Source organism: Salvia splendens, chromosome 1 (genome assembly GCF_004379255.2).
Source record: "Salvia splendens isolate huo1 chromosome 1, SspV2, whole genome shotgun sequence".
NCBI lineage: Eukaryota > Viridiplantae > Streptophyta > Magnoliopsida > Lamiales > Lamiaceae > Salvia > Salvia splendens.
The window spans coordinates 13590731-13609510 of record NC_056032.1 but is presented as its reverse complement, the minus strand read 5'-3'; the positions used below and the strand labels follow the sequence as shown (position 1 = coordinate 13609510).

General features: G+C 42.4%; 2 protein-coding genes across 2 annotated transcripts; both read right to left on the bottom strand.

Annotated features, from left to right (window-relative positions):
• Nucleotides 1-4574: 4574 nt before the first annotated feature.
• On the bottom strand, nt 4575-5965 carry LOC121796284 (secoisolariciresinol dehydrogenase-like). Its single transcript, XM_042195105.1, has 2 exons — nt 5816-5965; nt 4575-5499 (listed from the first exon to the last, which is right to left on the bottom strand). Exons 1-2 carry the CDS (start codon nt 5851-5853, stop codon nt 4734-4736), a joined length of 804 nt encoding a protein of 267 aa, XP_042051039.1. The 5' UTR covers nt 5854-5965; the 3' UTR covers nt 4575-4733.
• Nucleotides 5966-13592: 7627 nt separating this feature from the next.
• Nucleotides 13593-16818, bottom strand: LOC121743313. Its single transcript, XM_042136585.1, has 4 exons — nt 16560-16818; nt 15881-16430; nt 15660-15752; nt 13593-15206 (listed from the first exon to the last, which is right to left on the bottom strand). Exons 2-4 carry the CDS (start codon nt 16289-16291, stop codon nt 14148-14150), a joined length of 1563 nt encoding a protein of 520 aa, XP_041992519.1. The 5' UTR covers nt 16292-16430; nt 16560-16818; the 3' UTR covers nt 13593-14147.
• Nucleotides 16819-18780: the final 1962 nt, after the last annotated feature.

Here is an 18780-nt window from a genome sequence, read left to right as displayed (position 1 = left end):
GAGTTCATAACTTTCATGTTGTATGGTGAACCAAAGTCAGTGGCGGAAGCTTTATCTGGCCCAGATGCAGCGTGGTGGCAAGAAGCTATCAACAGTGAAATTGAATCCATCATGAGAAATAACACTTGGGTGTTAGTAGACTTGCCTGAAGGCTGTAAGGCTTTAGGGTGCAAGTGGATTCTGAAATGAAAATATAAGCCCGATGGTACTATAGATAAGTACAAAGCTCGCCTAGTTTTCCAAGGCTTTAAGCAGAAAGAAGGGCATGACTTTTTTGATACCTATTCACCTGTTACGAGAATCACTTCCATTCGGGTGCTTCTTGCGATTGCTGCTTTGCACAATCTTGAGATTCACCAAATGGATGTGAAAACTGCGTTCCTAAATGGTGATCTGGAAGAAGAAATATATATGGAACAACCCGAAGGGTTTGTTGTGCCTGGGCAAGAGTGTAAAGTATGCAAACTGGTAAAATCATTATATGGGTTGAAGCAAGCGCCGTTACAATGGCACTTGAAGTTTGACAATGTGATGTTGTCAAACGGGTTCACTATCAATGAGTGTGATAAGTGTGTTTACATTAAGAACACAGATAACGGTTTTGTTATTGTGTGTCTTTATGTAGATGATATGTTGATTATGGGCAGCAATAGTGTCATTATCAACGAAACCAAAAATATGTTGAAGAGAAATTTCGACATGAAAGATATGGGTTTAGCTGATGTGATTCTCGGAATCAAAATTAAAAGGAATCATGAGGGAATTGCTCTGACACAATCTCATTATATTGAGAAAGTGCTAAAGAAATTTCACTCGTTCGATTGTGAGCCAGCTAAGACTCCATTGGAACCCAACGTTCATTTGAGTAAGTACACGGGTGAGCCTGTAGCTCAAGAAGAATATGCAAGGATCATAGGGAGCTTGATGTATATCACAAACTGCACCCGACCAGATCTTGCGTGTACGGTGAATAAGCTGAGCCGATTTACGAGCAACCCAAGCAAGGAACATTGGAAAGCTCTGCGTAGGGTTTTGAGATACTTGAAGTATACTCTTAACTTTGAGCTGCAGTACACAAGATATCCCCAAGTACTTGAAGGGTACTGTGATGCAAATTGGATCTCTGATTCAAAAGACTCATTTTCGACAAGTGGGTATGTGTTCACTGTGGGGGGTGGTGCTGTCTTGTGGAAATCAACGAAACAGACGTGTATTGCTCGTTCCACCATGGAATCTGAGTTTATCGCATTGGATAAAGCAGGGGAAGAAGCCGAGTGGCTCAGAAATTTCCTAGAATGTATTCCATGTTGGAAGAAGCCAGTGCCGACAGTAGTGATATACTGTGATAGCCAAGCAGCTATAGGGAGAGCACATAGTGGCTTATACAACGGTAAGTCTCAACATATTCGTCAGCGACATAATACCGTCAGACAATTGATCACAAGTGGTGTTATCACAGTTGACTATATAAGGTCAGTTGATAACTTAGCGGATCCGTTAACAAAAGGTTTAAACCGTGATCAAATGCATAAATTGCTAAAAGGAATGGGACTGAAAACCACATCTTAAAAGATGATTATAGTGGTAACCCAACCATACGATTGGAGATCCCATGGGCTTGGTTCAATGGGAAAACGAAGCTATATGAATCTAGTTGTAACACTCGGAAGATTTTTAATCTTCGCCCATTCTTTAGAAAGCATTGAGTGTTGTAACCTGCATGTGGTAGGAGGCTAAGTTTTGACTTTTAATGATTCTTGGAAACCTCGAGTGGGTGGGTATTGCAGGATACCTGGAAAAGAATCACCTATGTAAGTGAAGAAGTGTGGGCCGCTTCAACATGTGAATCACTTATGAATCCAAAGTGGTGTTCCATGGCCAGTAAGGGACACAAACGTGAGAACTGATGAGTTTGTAAATAATATTGTGTCAATATTATTGTCTTGGTATACACTAAGGAGGAATGGTTCAAGGCATCACGTCCACCAGGCCGCGGGTATGCCCGATAGTGTTGACTATGGAAAGTTCAAAGCCACAAGCTACTATTCCAAATGCAATATTGTTTCTCGAGAATTGAGCATAGAGTCTGCATGCATGCATTTGTGTATGGTGTTGGTTTGAGCTTGCAGCGCTCTAACCAATGTGGGGGATTGTAGGAAAACACGTGTGAAAATGTCAAAAGGCTAGGCCTTTGGCCTTTCATATGGTGTAACCTCCAAAAGGTTTATGGGGTGTCTTGATTGTAAGACTTTTCACTTGTTTTTCCTAGCCTATAAATAGGCTTGATCTTGAAGTAGAAAAACACACACCAACAACAAACATTCTCTCTTCTCTCAAGGTCTTTACATCATAGTGTGCATCTTAGGAGCATTGTCTAGCTCGATTCTCGGAACTCCATCAAGTTCGCCGGTGCCTAGCGGGTTTGAGGTGCTTCTACACGCTAGGAGGAAGTCGTTTTATCTTTGGGGGCAATACGCCATTCCGTGAGCACTAGCCGGGGCGTAATTTGTCTTGCGGAAAGAGGGCTTTCCTCGACTCGACTTATAAAATTGGTTTGCTTTATTTCCATTGTAATTTTCATTCCTTTTTTTGTTGCAAAGTTTCCTTTCGATTGTAATAGTTAGAGTATCGCATGTACACGGCTTGGGAATTTCTTCCCATTATTTCTAACAGTATGCTAGTTTGCTGAGAATCCACGAAAGAAGATGAAGAAACAATCTTGAGCTGCAGTACACAAGATATCCCCAAGTACTTGAAGGGTACTGTGATGCAAATTGGATCTCTGATTCAAAAGACTCATTTTCGACAAGTGGGTATGTGTTCACTGTGGGGGGTGGTGCTGTCTTGTGGAAATCAACGAAACAGACGTGTATTGCTCGTTCCACCATGGAATCTGAGTTTATCGCATTGGATAAAGCAGGGGAAGAAGCCGAGTGGCTCAGAAATTTCCTAGAATGTATTCCATGTTGGAAGAAGCCAGTGCCGACAGTAGTGATATACTGTGATAGCCAAGCAGCTATAGGGAGAGCACATAGTGGCTTATACAACGGTAAGTCTCAACATATTCGTCAGCGACATAATACCGTCAGACAATTGATCACAAGTGGTGTTATCACAGTTGACTATATAAGGTCAGTTGATAACTTAGCGGATCCGTTAACAAAAGGTTTAAACCGTGATCAAATGCATAAATTGCTAAAAGGAATGGGACTGAAAACCACATCTTAAAAGATGATTATAGTGGTAACCCAACCATACGATTGGAGATCCCATGGGCTTGGTTCAATGGGAAAACGAAGCTATATGAATCTAGTTGTAACACTCGGAAGATTTTTAATCTTCGCCCATTCTTTAGAAAGCATTGAGTGTTGTAACCTGCATGTGGTAGGAGGCTAAGTTTTGACTTTTAATGATTCTTGGAAACCTCGAGTGGGTGGGTATTGCAGGATACCTGGAAAAGAATCACCTATGTAAGTGAAGAAGTGTGGGCCGCTTCAACATGTGAATCACTTATGAATCCAAAGTGGTGTTCCATGGCCAGTAAGGGACACAAACGTGAGAACTGATGAGTTTGTAAATAATATTGTGTCAATATTATTGTCTTGGTATACACTAAGGAGGAATGGTTCAAGGCATCACGTCCACCAGGCCGCGGGTATGCCCGATAGTGTTGACTATGGAAAGTTCAAAGCCACAAGCTACTATTCCAAATGCAATATTGTTTCTCGAGAATTGAGCATAGAGTCTGCATGCATGCATTTGTGTATGGTGTTGGTTTGAGCTTGCAGCGCTCTAACCAATGTGGGGGATTGTAGGAAAACACGTGTGAAAATGTCAAAAGGCTAGGCCTTTGGCCTTTCATATGGTGTAACCTCCAAAAGGTTTATGGGGTGTCTTGATTGTAAGACTTTTCACTTGTTTTTCCTAGCCTATAAATAGGCTTGATCTTGAAGTAGAAAAACACACACCAACAACAAACATTCTCTCTTCTCTCAAGGTCTTTACATCATAGTGTGCATCTTAGGAGCATTGTCTAGCTCGATTCTCGGAACTCCATCAAGTTCGCCGGTGCCTAGCGGGTTTGAGGTGCTTCTACACGCTAGGAGGAAGTCGTTTTATCTTTGGGGGCAATACGCCATTCCGTGAGCACTAGCCGGGGCGTAATTTGTCTTGCGGAAAGAGGGCTTTCCTCGACTCGACTTATAAAATTGGTTTGCTTTATTTCCATTGTAATTTTCATTCCTTTTTTTGTTGCAAAGTTTCCTTTCGATTGTAATAGTTAGAGTATCGCATGTACACGGCTTGGGAATTTCTTCCCATTATTTCTAACAGTATGCTAGTTTGCTGAGAATCCACGAAAGAAGATGAAGAAACAATCTTGTTGCTCCACAGCTTCAGGAGCCGTAGGATCTCGCGCCATATCTGAGATTGAATCTCAGCCGTTGGATTTGAATGTTCTATAGGTAGTTTGTTAGCTATGTAGTTAGTTAGTTAGCTTCTGCAATTTTTCGGTTTTCATACTCATTTGAGAGTTGATCAGTTTGTACAATCTCTCCAAGAAAGCAATACAATTCTTTTCTCAAACAAGCTCAGTTTCTGATTGTGTTTCTCGATTAAAACTCCAACAGATTCAATATTGTTTATCTCCACAATGTCATTCTCTATACAAATCCACGCCATGTACTACCAAATTATTTATTGTGATAAGAAGTGGTGAGTTACTCCCCAATCAACTAATCAAATATTGTAAATGCTGAGTTGGTAATAGTGAAGCCTCCATCCACAATCAAATTATGTCCATTCACACACCTCGATTCATCACTCGCTAAATAGACAACCGCCTCAGCAACATCCTCTGGCTCGAGCTTCTTTCCCATAAGATGCAATTTGACATCATCCATCGGGTCCTCCTCCGCCCGACCCAGCAACGACCTCGAAATCCTTGACGGAAACACGAAGGGCGACACGCAGTTCACTCTAATCCCGTACCGCCCTAATTCCACCGAGGCATTCCTCGTCAGCCCCACCACCGCGTACTTCGAGCTCGTGTACGCGTGCGTCGCCACTCCTCCAACGACGCCGCACACGCTCGCTGTGTTGATGATGGCGCCACCACCGCCGCCGCGCCTCATGGCACGCGCGGCGTGTTTGGTGCCTAGGAAGACGCCGGCCACATTGACGCGGAGCACGTGCTCAAAGTCGGCCTGGCTGCAGTCGGCGATGTCGCGGCTCACCCGGTCCAAGATTCCGGCGTTGTTGAACATGATGTCGAGCTTGCCGTGCTTGGACACGGCTTCGTCCACTGCGCTCTGAACGTGGGATTCCCTCGTCACGTCGCAGTGGACGAAGGACATTCCGTCGCCAACGGGGAGAGAGTGGTGATCGCCTCGATTAATGTCCGCGATCACCACTTTGGCTCCGTGTTGAAGAAAGAGCTTCGCTGTTGCCGCGCCGAGACCACCGAAGCCGCCGGTGATTAGAGCTACTTTTCCCTCCAATCTGTCAATTGAAGATTTAGTCTAATTACCAAGTTACGAGCAAGTATAAAATCAAATAAACTTTGTACTAATTAAAACGTCTGAAATTTTGTGTTCGAAGAACTGAAAATGTAAAATTGAATAGTACGTAGTAGTATTATCTACATAAGGATGGTTTTTTAGAAAAAAACGATATTACTAATTAGTGTTGGTTTCTTTGATTTATTACTACTAATATCTTTCAGTGTTATGCTAGCTTTGAATCGCCCGATTAACTAGTAACGTACTATTATTGTGACAAAGAATAGCAATCCTTCAAAAACTTCAAGTCTACTTACCTCTTAGCTACAGTAGATACAAGTAAGCTGCTTCCCATGGCTCTGTATCTGTCTTGTTTGTAACTTGTAAGTAGGCAATTATACAATTACCATACCTCATCCAGAGTGTTAAATATATAGGCCACAATGTGTTGTAGACAAATGTACGTAACACAAATACTTAACACTCCCACCGTCCAAAAAAATTAGTTTCATTTGTGGACGGCACAGGTTTTAATAAGAAATGGGTTAAATAAGAGAGAGGAAAAAAAGTAGGTAAAATAAAAGAGATGAGGAGAAAAAGTATGTAAAATATGAGAGATAAACTTTCTATATTTAGAAATGACACTATTTTTTGTGGACATTCCAAAATGATAAAATGAGACTATTTTTATGGACGACGAGAGTATTAATAAATAAAATACGAGACGATAAAATACAAGACTAATCACGAATTCCTGACCTAGTTTCCATTTTCCAGTTACAACTAAATTTCTGCTAAACGACATGCACTAGGTTTGTCCGTTTCAGTCTGCTTATCTAAACTACTCCCTCCGTCTGCCATTTAATGTCCCATTTTTCCTTTTTCGTCCGTCCGCCAATAAATATCCCATTTAACTTTTACTATATTTAGTAAGTGGACCCTCCATTCCATTAACTCATTCCACTAACATTTTATTATAAAACTAATATATAAAAATAGACCCCACATTCCACTAACTTTTCTACCCACTTTACTACATAAAGTCAAACAATTTCTTAAAACTCGTGCCGATCAAATATGGGATATTTAATCACGGACGGAGGGGTATCTTTAAATGAGAACTACATTTTTAGTTCCAATCAGCTACCTCTATTCTTTAAAAATATCAAGTGATATAATATTGTTGGAACGGCAATTAATTCTCTGCATCTCTTTTTGGAAGCAGGCAACATCAAAGATAATGACGCTCTACCAGTTTTCGTCACGAGAGCCTCAACAATTCAAATTGCAATCTTTCTCTTAACTTTGTGACACGTTTAACTTTGTATCAAAAAGTTGACACGTTTGGAAGTATAACCGCCTAGGCGGCAACAGTGTGAATCGCGGCCCTATTGCGTATGGCCTAAGAGCATCCACAACAGAGTCATCCCGGTGTGGCTCTATTGCAGATCATAAAACAGAGGGGTGGCAATGGAATTTTCCGACGACATTGATTGTGGCTCATTTGTATAATGTGGCCACTGCTTCCGTGTTTCCCTTCTACATAAAGTTGTCTCTTCACGTGATGCTCATTTGGATTATTGCTAGCTAGCTTTGTCCCTACTGATGTATTTTGGGTGGGATTCAATTATTTTGTACTACCATTGATGCCTCTCTTCTTCCATATGCACAAACCTAGCTTGGTGAGGTGGTTTCGGTGGGACTCAATTATTTGTAGAGGGTTCGTTTGACAATAAGGAGTTTTATAAACATAAAATTTTCTTGTTTGAGCCCCTGCAATGTTCAAATGTGGCGCTATTGGTCAATTTGGTCTGTTTTCTAAAATCTGCACCTGATAAAACTGTATACAAAATGGACTATATTTCAAAATTTCAACTCAATTTAGGAGTTTGAGTAGAAGTGATTTTTTTTTTTTTTGCGATCTTGAAAGTTGGATGAGAGGAGTTGGTTAGCATCCGAAGCTGCAAGAATATTTGACTAATAAGGTGAGCGTTGCTTGAGTTGTTGTTTGTCTAGGTTACCTGTATGATGTTGGCATGTGTTTCTAGCTACTCCTTTGTGCTTTCTAGTCGGCTTGTGTTAGTTGTTCATTTTGGTTACTAGGTCTAGTTATTAATTTGGATCAAACTGGTAGAGGTTGTTGGGTGTTGTGTTTTGTTGCTATGGTAGAGTCTTTGTGACTTTGGAGAGTGCATGTGGTTTGTGGGGGTTCTTTTTGCTATGGTTGTTTCTTCCTTTTGTTTGGTATTTTTTTTAACGACTTATCTAGCTCGCCACTTTTGTTAGGCTTGAGCATTTCTCTTTAATAAAAAAAAAACTCAATCAAGTGGACAAAATAAAATTAAACATAAATGAAGATAATTGAAAATTAATATTTTAAAAATCGCACCGGTAAGCTAACCAACAAAGCTATTGGTTCATGTTTTAATCGGCTAGATGAATTGAACCATTGATCGAACCAAAATACTATTGTAAATAGTGTAGAAACAAGTTTTAGGGAATTCATATCACTCTTTCTCATTGATAATCACAAGATTTACATGCCTCTTTATAGGCCTTCAAGAATACAAATAAGGTAAGATTGATTTCCCTAACCATATTCTCTATACAAGGTAAATATCAATTTCTAATTAATCGTGATCATAGGAAATCAGCTACGGAAAATCTTTCCTTCCACGGTGAGATATTTCCTTCCAACACTCCCCCTCAAGTTAAGTAATGGGATCACCGATACTTAACTTGTCCAATACATCTCGAAATGAGTGAGAGCTCACTGCCTTTGTCAAGATATCTGCCAGTTGATCTTCTGACTTGACATAGGGCAACTCAACTATTTTTGCATCAATTGTATCCTTTATGAAGTGTCGATCAACCTCCACATGTTTGGTTCGATCATGCTGAACTGGATTCTCCGAGATACTAATGGCCGCCTTATTATCACACAACAAACGGCACGGCTGTGTGGACTTGAGATCAAGCTCTGTCATGAGTCTTCTGAGCCATAATATTTCTGTTAATCCACTCTTGATTCCTCGAAATTCTGCCTCGGCACTTGATAGCGCAACTACCTTCTGTTTCTTACTTCTCCATGTCACCAGATTTCCTCCTACAAGGGTAAAATACCCCGCTGTAGACTTCCTATCATTAGGATTTCCTGCCCAATCTGCATCAGTGTAACCATGTATTTCTAAGTGTCCATGCTTCTTAAACAGCACCCCATGTCCTGGTGTACTCTTCAAGTATCGTACAATTCTCAATACCGCCTCCCAATGTTCTTCTTGCGGTGCATGCATGAATTGACTTACTACTCCAACGGCGTAGGCAAGATCTGGCCTAGTGTGAGATAAGTAGATAAGTTTCCCGACCAGCCGTTGGTATCTTCCTCGATCAACAAGTTTGGCTCCTTCCCGGATCTGTAGTCCATGATTCTGGACCATTGGGGTGTCTGCTGGCTTGCAATCCACCATCCTTGTTTCTGCTAGAATATCGAGTATATACTTCCTTTGATTGATAAAGATCCCCCGTTTTGACCTGAGTACCTCTATCCCCAAGAAGTACTTTAAGAGGCCAAGATCCTTCATCTCAAATTCCTTGGACAGATTTTTCCTCAACTGATCTATTTCTTCTTCATCATCGCCAGTAATAATCATATCATCAACATAAATAATAAGACAGGTGATCTTACCATTTCTTTTCTTGAGAAACAGGGTGTGGTCTGAGTTGCTTTGACGATAGTCATACTTCTTCATCACTTCGGTGAATCTCCCAAACCATGCTCTAGGAGACTGCTTGAGGCCATATAGTGTCTTCTTAAGTTTGCAGACGTCTCCATTCTGAAAATCTCCAGTAAACCCAGGTGGGGGAACCATGTAGACGGGTTTGGCCAGCTCTCCATGTAGGAAAGCATTGGTCACGTCAAATTGATGTAGAGGCCAGTCTCGGTTAGCCGCCACTGAAAATAACACTCTCACTGTATTGATCTTGGCAACAGGAGAAAAGGTCTCCGCATAATCGACACCATAAGTTTGCGTATATCCCTTCGCAACTAGTCTCGCCTTGTATCGGTCAATGGATCCATCGGGCCTCCTTTTAATTGTAAACACCCATCTACACCCCACTGTAGTTGCTCCCTCGGGTAGCTTACTAACTTCCCAAGTCTTGATTTTCAACAGAGCGTCCATCTCTACAAGCATAGCATCTCTCCAATGCTTAACTTTCCATGCCTCTTCTGCTGTATAAGGAATTTCTTCTTCTTCGTGGAGGGCAGCTTCGAATGCCCTAGCCATTTTAGCTAGGTTTCCTTTCACAAAGTTTGCCACTGCATATTGGCTTTTTCTGCCTGTCTTCTCTGGGGAGAACCTCTTCGGAGGGATTCCACGATTACTTCGTGGTGGGAGTATATAACGACCTGTATTCTCATCTAGAGTCGTACTCTCATGATGAGTCGTACTCTCATCTGTAATTTCTGCATCAGTAGAGTCAGTAGTAGTAGTAGTATCTTCTTGAGGTGAATCGGGAATTACCTCAGGTGCCTGGGATACCGGTTGAGGGAAGCTACTCGAGCGCGGTTGAGAGTACTCCATAGTGTTTGAGACATGCTCGGCGACAATGCTAACCTTTTCTGTTGAGTCCTCGTTGGAGGGATTTGGCCCAGGCACAAACAAACTTAGGTAGTCCAAAGTGTTATATGACTCGCTACTCTCCCCCTGACTACTAAGGTTGGTTTGGTAATAAAACTCGGTTTCAAAAAAATTACAATTCATTGTGGTTACTACCCTCTTTGTGGTTGGGTCATAGCATCTATACCCTTTCTGGTTAATCCCGTACCCTACAAACACACATTTGGTAGCACAAGGTGACAGTTTAGTTCTTTCATGCTTTGGGATATGGACGTATACAGTACATCCAAAAACTTTGAGTTGAAGGTTAAGATGTTTGGGTATTTTGGTGAGTTTGGAGAGGGTGTCGAAAGGTGTTTTTTTGTTTAGGATTTTAGTAGGGAGTCGGTTTATGAGGTAAATAGAGGTGGCAACAGCTTCGGCCCAGAAGTGAGTTGGGACTTTTGATTCTAACATCAGGGCTCGGGTAATTTCAAGGATGGTTCTGTTTTTTCGTTCTGCTACCCCATTTTGTTCTGGTGTGTAGGGACATGAGGTTTGATGTATCAGGCCCTTTTGGGTAAAGAAGTCTGTCATTTTCTGGTTCACAAATTCCCTCCCATTGTCGGATTGAAGGGTTTTTATCGTGGTCTGGAATTGGGTTTGGATAAGATTAAAGAACAGAATAAACTTGTCAATTACCTCGGACTTATGTTTCAAAAAATATATCCACGTCATCCTAGTGCAATCATCTACCAAAATCACAAAGTATCTTAACCCATTACCCCCAACAATAGGTGCATGACCCCACACATCAGCATGAACAAGGGAAAAAATGGAATTCATACGAGTGTTTGTAGATTTAAATGATTGTCTATAGCTCTTGGCCAAAACACAAGTCTCACAAGAAAAGTCTTTTGGAATAGAGAGTTTAGGAAAAAGTAAACGAAAATAACCAGGGGAAGGGTGTCCCAGTCGTTGGTGCCAAAGCCAAATCTCTCGTTCTGTGGACCCGTGAGCCAACATCACACTGCCTTGTTGAGTTATCTCATCCACGTAGTAGAGTCCTTGGCTCTCAGTGCCACGCCCAAGTATCTTCCTCGTCCGAATATCCTGTAAAATACAGAAGTCGGGATGCATCAGTAAGGTACAATTCAACTCCTTTGTTACATGGCTTATAGACATCAATCTTTGGGACAAAGTTGGAACATAAAGACAGTTTGACAGCCTCAAGGTTGGGGATATCTCAATAGTGCCTGCCCCAGCCACAGTAATCAATTCACCACTAGCAGTCTGTATATAGGTTTTAGTAATATCACTAAAACTAATAAAATCATTTTTATTTGGAGTCATCGTGTCTGTAGCTCCACAATCAAATATCCATCCCCGTTTTTCACCCCCATTATCTCTCTTAACAGTAAGTGCAGCGAAAATACAGTCCAAGGGCTCAAAACGATTTTTCAGTGGAAGGGGGTTAAATTGCATATTTGGCCAAAAAACTGGGGGTTTGTCACAATAATGTATAAGCTGGGGTTCATTATGCAATTTATCAGGAAATTGGGGACTATCATGCAATGGGTGGGGTGCATGCCGATATTTAATAAAATTCTGGGGTTTTTTTTGTGAATAATTATGGTATGGGGATGTAAAAAGAAAATGAGGGTTAGGGTTAATACACCCCAACCCTCTACCTCCGTCAATTCTCGCGCCGCCTCCCCCATTTTGGTTCCACATCTTGCCGGCGAAATTGCCAGCGCCGCCGCCGTTCCCGCCTATGCCGGAAGCTTCCGGTTCCTCCTTTTGCTTTCCCCGTCCGGTTACCACTTCTCGATTGCCCGATATAGTTTTCGCCGCTTCACTGCCGGCGGAAACTCCAATGGCCATCTTGGTCTTTGCCGTCTGCCTTCCTTCCCACCAAAGCTTGGATTTCTCAACCGGTTCGCTCCCCGGGCGGTGAACAGCGGTGGCTTGGCGCCAGGTTCCGCTCCGGTTACCTTGGCGTTGCCCCTGAGCCGCAAGTCCATGACCGATTCCTTGCGATTCTGTTCCGCCGTGGGTACTAGGATTTGAGGATTCCGGTGGCTCTAATCTCTGTCGGACCGCCTCCCTTTTAATCCACCCATATGCGGTTCCCAGTTGGTAATCTCCTCCATTAAGATCGAATGCAACAGTTACATTCTTATTTGCTCGAATCTTGCTGCTTGATGATTCTGACGAATCTGTTGTTGGTTTCTTCTCGTCGTCTGACATTTTGGAATTGATTTGAATTTTGTTTGCTCACTGGTTCTTGGTTATTTTGGCCGAGATAGGTTTGGGCAATGATGAAAATAATTCTGAGCCCTTGTTTAAACAAGGCTCTGATGCCATGTAGAAACAAGTTTTAGGGAATTCATATCACTCTTTCTCATTGATAATCACAAGATTTACATGCCTCTTTATAGGCCTTCAAGAATACAAATAAGGTAAGATTGATTTCCCTAACCATATTCTCTATACAAGGTAAATATCAATTTCTAATTAATCGTGATCACAGGAAATCAGCTACGGAAAATCTTTCCTTCCACGGTGAGATCTTTCCTTCCAATAGTACGGAGTACTATATAAATAAATATATAATATACAACATATATTAACGTTTTAGTGAATGATAAAATATACAGTAATTAATAATTCATCATAGAAAATATTTTACCTTAAATATAATTAGTTAAATATAGAAATATATAAAATATTAGTAAAATTTAGTGAATGAAAAAATTTAATTAAAAAATTTTTCGATTTCCAGTTTAAAAGTCCCACTATCTACAAATTTAATAAATTTTTAAAAAATATAATTATAAATTAAAAAATTGGTTTTTGGTGTTGGTCGGACTGGTATGACCAACTGGTTTTATCAGTTGGACCAGTCAAACCGGCCAGTCGGTCTATTTTTCAAACATTGCTTGAAAATGATGCTGCCACATGAGACAATCATTCATTTAATCAACATGTATCTATATAAAATAAAATAAAATAAATCCATAGCTTCCAGCTGTGTATCTGGCAATTATATGCGTGCATGTGCTCAAAAATCAAAATAATCCAACACACCTTAGCTACAAATTTACAATTACAAAACCATGTGTTTTGTAAGAAACAAGATTTTGATGGGATTAACATTATTGTGGCATTAATAAGGTACAAACTTTCATTTTATGTATTTTGTGTTTGGGCAGTTTTTCCAAGTTAGCATGCATCAGTTGGGCAGTTTTCCGCTAGCAATTACTCCACTTCACTCTCTCTTTAAAGGGTCGTTTCTTAGAATCAGTGAGTGAATTGAATATTTGATTCACAGTCTATTTTGCATTATTGTAATGAAACTTTTGTAATCCAAAAAGTAAATGTATCACAAAATCAGAAAAAGGTTTGTGGGAAGCAAGGAGCAATCACCATCTGAGTAGTAAAAAACTGACATGATTCTGGAGGTTGTACTATGATGATTAAATAACACGGGACCAGCAAAAATAGTGCATTCTACAACATTATCACAGCATTATTTGGTTAAACTTTAAGATTTCTCTAAAAAGCTAATCATGCTACATAGTATTAACACTTTCATTGCTGCAGAGGCAAAGTAGCATAATTTATACAATTATAGACTTATCTAAATCTATGGAAACAAAAGTTTCTGTTTACAATCCTGAATTCATGAGATAGGCCACACTGGGGGGTAGTTTTCACCCTTACCCCAATAAGGAGGTGCGACGAAACGCCTCACCTAAAGCTGCTAGCCATGACATGGCACAGTCACACCACCATTGGGAGGATCCTCCTTTGAAGGAGTAGCCAAGTCTTGAGAGGATGCAATTCTTGAAGTGGAAACTATATGGTCTCTTAGGTCTTTGATCATGTTGTATCTCTCGAGCTCGTCTTTGATGTCCCTTTTTTTCCATGGCATCGATGAGAACTCAAACAACCCTCTTCTGTCAAACATGTCTAGAGTTTCTTGTTTGTTCCCATCTGACAAAATGGCTGCTTCTGCTACTGGGGGTGGTGGTTTCTTGATCTTTTTTTAGATGGATTTTCTCCTCTTCGACTCTGCATTGGCAGCGTCGCCCCATTGGAAGCTCTGGCTGATGTCATCCATGTTTAGTTCGATGGAGTGGAGGTCGCTGTCAGCTGAATCCTCCTCCTGCTCATCATCATCATCGTCGCCATCTTCTGCTTCCTCTTCATGTTGATTATCTTTGTTTAGGGCTGAAACATCCAAAATGCCATCTCTGTTTATATCTTGGTACTCGTATGGGCTAGGAAGCGTCTCCCACAAGTATCTCTCGAGCTCCTTGATCTTGTCATAGCTCGGAGAGCCATCACCTTGTTGTTCTTTGCCATTCTTCGACTTCATGTAGGCCTCGAGCTCACTCCTCAATGCGTCAACAAGCGTGTTTTTCTCCTCGAATTGATACTTGGCCTCCGCAAGCTTCATCTGCACTCTTTCCTCACGCAGCACATCAGCTAACTGGAGCATATCTCTCTCCTTCTCCACCTCTTTACAGACTTTATCCGAACGCCTCTTGAGTTCCTCCACCTCAGCCCGATCCTCCCCTATGCCCCGAGCCAGTTCATCACACACTTGCTCAAACATCTCTCGTGCCCTCTTCTCACTCTCGAGCTCCTTGCTCATCTTCGTCAGGGACTCCCTCGTCTCTGCCAGTTCTACCCCGAGCTTCTTGTTCAGCCTCTCCGTCTGTCTCCTCATTTTCCTCTCAGTTTCAAGCTCTCCATTTACAGATGCAATGGCACTGCGAATCCTATCTTGCTCTTTCAGTTTCCAAACTAACTTCTCCTCTTCTAACTGCTTGACCAACACACCAATCTCACCCCCCTTCCGTTGCTCTTGGATCAATTTACTTACATGGATACAAGCCCGGTCCAGCTCAAACTTTAGGGCCGAGAAAAGGGATAAACGCGTAGAGTTCTGTTCATCAAGATGGCCAACACGGCTCATCACTTTGAGCAACTCTTTTGAAGTTATGAGGCCGTTATAGACATCCTTGAGACGATTCTTGGTTCCAACTACGTGCCTACACGGGCTTCGGGCATGGTTCTGCGCCTGATCAACCTGCATCGTCTACATTAACCACCAAAGTTTTTCACCTTCTCTCGAACATTCCAATCAAGAAGAAACAGCCAAAAGAAATTGGTTGGCAAATGAAAGTGCTTTTAACCATTTGTTGATATCTATAAGGAGACAAGCATTTGACATGATAGGTACAGTGGTGTCACATAACAAAAAACAAACCATGTTCTCAGCTCCATAGTAACACCATACAGTTTTTGTCCATTTATGTCATGACGCATGAATCAAAATTTTCACTAAAAACACATTTAGTCTTAGTTTTTCCTAATAAAGAAGCATATGCTCGATGCATCTTATCGACCTAATTCAAGAAAATATGTTGGATCTCCGAAACATGTTCCACCAACACACTCCCACCAAAGGGAACTAAGTTCCTAATCAACTCTTGCAATAACCATCTTCTTCTAGTAAAAGGAAATTTCAACATATTACTAAAAACCATACCTCAAGGAGGCAATTAGTACTATCCAGCTTCTGAGAACTTGCTGATGCTCTCCTTCTGTGGCTGGCCATTTTTGGTGGATGAGGTTCCATTCTCTGCAAAACAACATCAAACACGGTTTATGGACCGAATCACCACCAAAATCCTAATCAAAACTAACACAACAACAACAAGAAGTAAATAGTATCAGATAAGTGTGTCCATGTAAATGCACAATCCCCACCTCAGCAAGAGGACTACGAAACGGATCAGACAAAACAAGAGCCGTTGATCCCGATTCTAGCATCCTAACAACTCCCCCAACCTTACTCTTCCTATCATCCAAATTCTCCCTTTCCACTCTTGGTGAAGGAAAGCCATCAATCTCCCAGAGAGTGGCAGCCAGTTTTCGGGCTGAAATCGACAGCTCCCTCGCCTTTCCATCATAATTGAGTGATGGTGATTTGGAGGTCATCATCTTCCACCTAGGAACAGGGGTGGTGCTCGATCCCAGTCGCTTCCTGACCAAAAAAGCGTGTTTCAACCGGTTATTCTGCACCAACGATGATGAAGAACATGATGAACCCCTCTTTCTCACTTTGCATTTTCTCCTTCCAATTTTCACATCAACATTGATCAAATTCTGCCTCGGCATTCTCCAACACCACCTATATCTAACGTTATTCTATATCATAACAACGTCCTACGCCAAAAATCCAATCTTATGCATAAAAACCAAGAACTAGCCAACACCAAAATCCCAAGAATCACTCCGACAGAAGGCCTAAACAGATCTAGAGACAAAAAAATAAGGTGGTCTAAGAATGGTAAGAAATGAAAATATTTTCTTCTTTGTAACTGCCAAAGTTGAGTTGTAAAATGCTTTTAAGCAGTAAAAAAAAGGGGTGCAAATTTGAACGTACCAGGTATTAATGTAATGTCTTTTCGGAGTAGGGAGTGAATATGGCATGCAAATTTGAGCCCCCTTTGTGAAAAGTTGGGCTCTAATTATAAAAAAATTCCAAAGAGGGGAAAGGAAAAGAGAAGAAGATACATGTGACAGTGTAGTTGCAAATGAGGCAACTGTCAAGGCTTCATCTTCAACTGCAGTAGGGAATAAGTGGTGTGTGTGTGTGTGTGTGTGTGTGAGAGAGAGAGAGCGCGCTTTCAAGGAGTGAATCTACAAACCTTATTCATGGAAAAGAAAAGGTTTCTCAAATATGCAAAGAAGACATTTTAGACTTAAGACTAAGACCATCAGCAGCAGTGGGGCGCCCTAAGGCGCGCCACGTCAGCATTTTTATCCTCCTCCTTCTCCACCTGCAGTGGGCGCCCTAAGGCGCGCCACATCATCAATTTTGTAATATTTACAAAATACATACGAATTAAAAAAAACTAAAATACATTTAAAATACGAATTTTAAAAACTTCATTCATTTAATAAAAATTAATACATTAAAATGCGAAATAATAAAAAACGCAAACTCAGCGACGGCGGTTACGAGCCCACACTTCTTCAATCATGTCGCTCATGAGCTGCGCATGCTCCTGTTGGTTGCGCATTGAGGCCTGCCTAGATAAAACCTCATCGAAACCTAACGGTAACCCTCTATCGGGTGTCTAGGTCGATGTGCCGGCAGAGCTAGATGCACGGTCGTCGTCTTTCCAATCGGTGATGCTTCCGCCTTCACTCTCGACTATCATATTGTGCATGATTATGCACGCATATATGACATCGGCGATGACTTCCTTGTGCCAGAAACGAGCCGGCCCTTTCACAATTGCCCACCGTGATTGGAGCACCCCAAATGCCCGCTCTACATCCTTCCGCGCCGCCTCTTGCTTTTGCGCAAATAAAACCCTCTTCTCACCAATCGGGCAGCTGACTGTCTTTAGGAAAACTGGCCACCGTGGGTAGATGTCGTCGGCCAAGTAGTACCCCATATGGTATTGGCGTCTGTTGGCAGTAAACTCTATGGCCGGGCCGTTGCCGTTACATTGGTCGGTGAAGAGAGTGGACGAGTTGAGGACGTTGATGTCGTTGTTCGACCCGGCTACGCCGAAGTAAGCATGCCAGATCCAAAGCCGATAGTCAGCGACGGCTTCGAGTATCATCGTCGGGTGGCTGCCCTTGTATCCACTTGTGAATTGGCCTCTCCACGCCCTCGGACAGTTCTTCCACTGCCAGTGCATACAGTCGATGCTCCCGAGCATCCCAGGAAACCCGTGCACCGTCTCATGCATCTGCATCAAACCCTGGCAATCAGTGGCAGTCGGCTTGCGCAAATATGTGTCGCCATAGGCCTCTACTATCCCCCGACAAAAGTACTTCAGACACTCGCGGCCTATAGTCTCCCCACAGTGGAGGTACTCGTCAAAAAGGTCCGCCGTGGTGCCGTATGCCAACTGACGAATAGCAGTAGTGCACTTTTGCAATGGTGTAAGGCCGGGTTTCCCGATGGCTTCCCCCCGAAACGTGAAGTATTCTTCACGTGAAGACAATGTACGAACAATGCTGAGAAAAAGGTACCTCGACATTCGAAACCGGCGGCGGAAAATAGTCGGGCCCCAACGTGGTTGATCGGCAAAATAGTCTTCAACCAGACGCCTGTGAGCTTCCTCGTGGTTGCGTCGGACATACGTCCTAGGTCGAATAGGACGATGGACTTGCTCAGCCGCCGCTGCAGCCGCCGCCTTCTCGCGCTGCATTTGCGAATAGCATGCCGCCATGGCCTCTTCAACGGCTGCATCTAATGCTTCGTCAATCGAACGACCGGAATCAGACGAACCAGAACTATTGGTGTCTTCGCCGGGATTCATTTTCGTTGGATGTTGAGAGAGAATATGTTGAGAGATAGTCGATATGTTCATATGCACAACTGAATGAGAAACGAGATTTATATAAAAAAACGAAACCGCATGCCATCGTCCGCGTGCCATCGTCTGCGGCCTTCACAATGGGGCGGACGATGTCGCGGACGATGGCCATCGTCCGCGACCATCGTCCGCTGCGTCCGCAATGAGGCGGACGATGGCGCGGACGATGGCCATCGTCCGCGGTTTAAGTCGCGCCCGAAGCATAGGCCGCGACTATCGTCCGCGGCCTATGCCACACACCCACAGTGGGGGCGGACGATGCGCGCC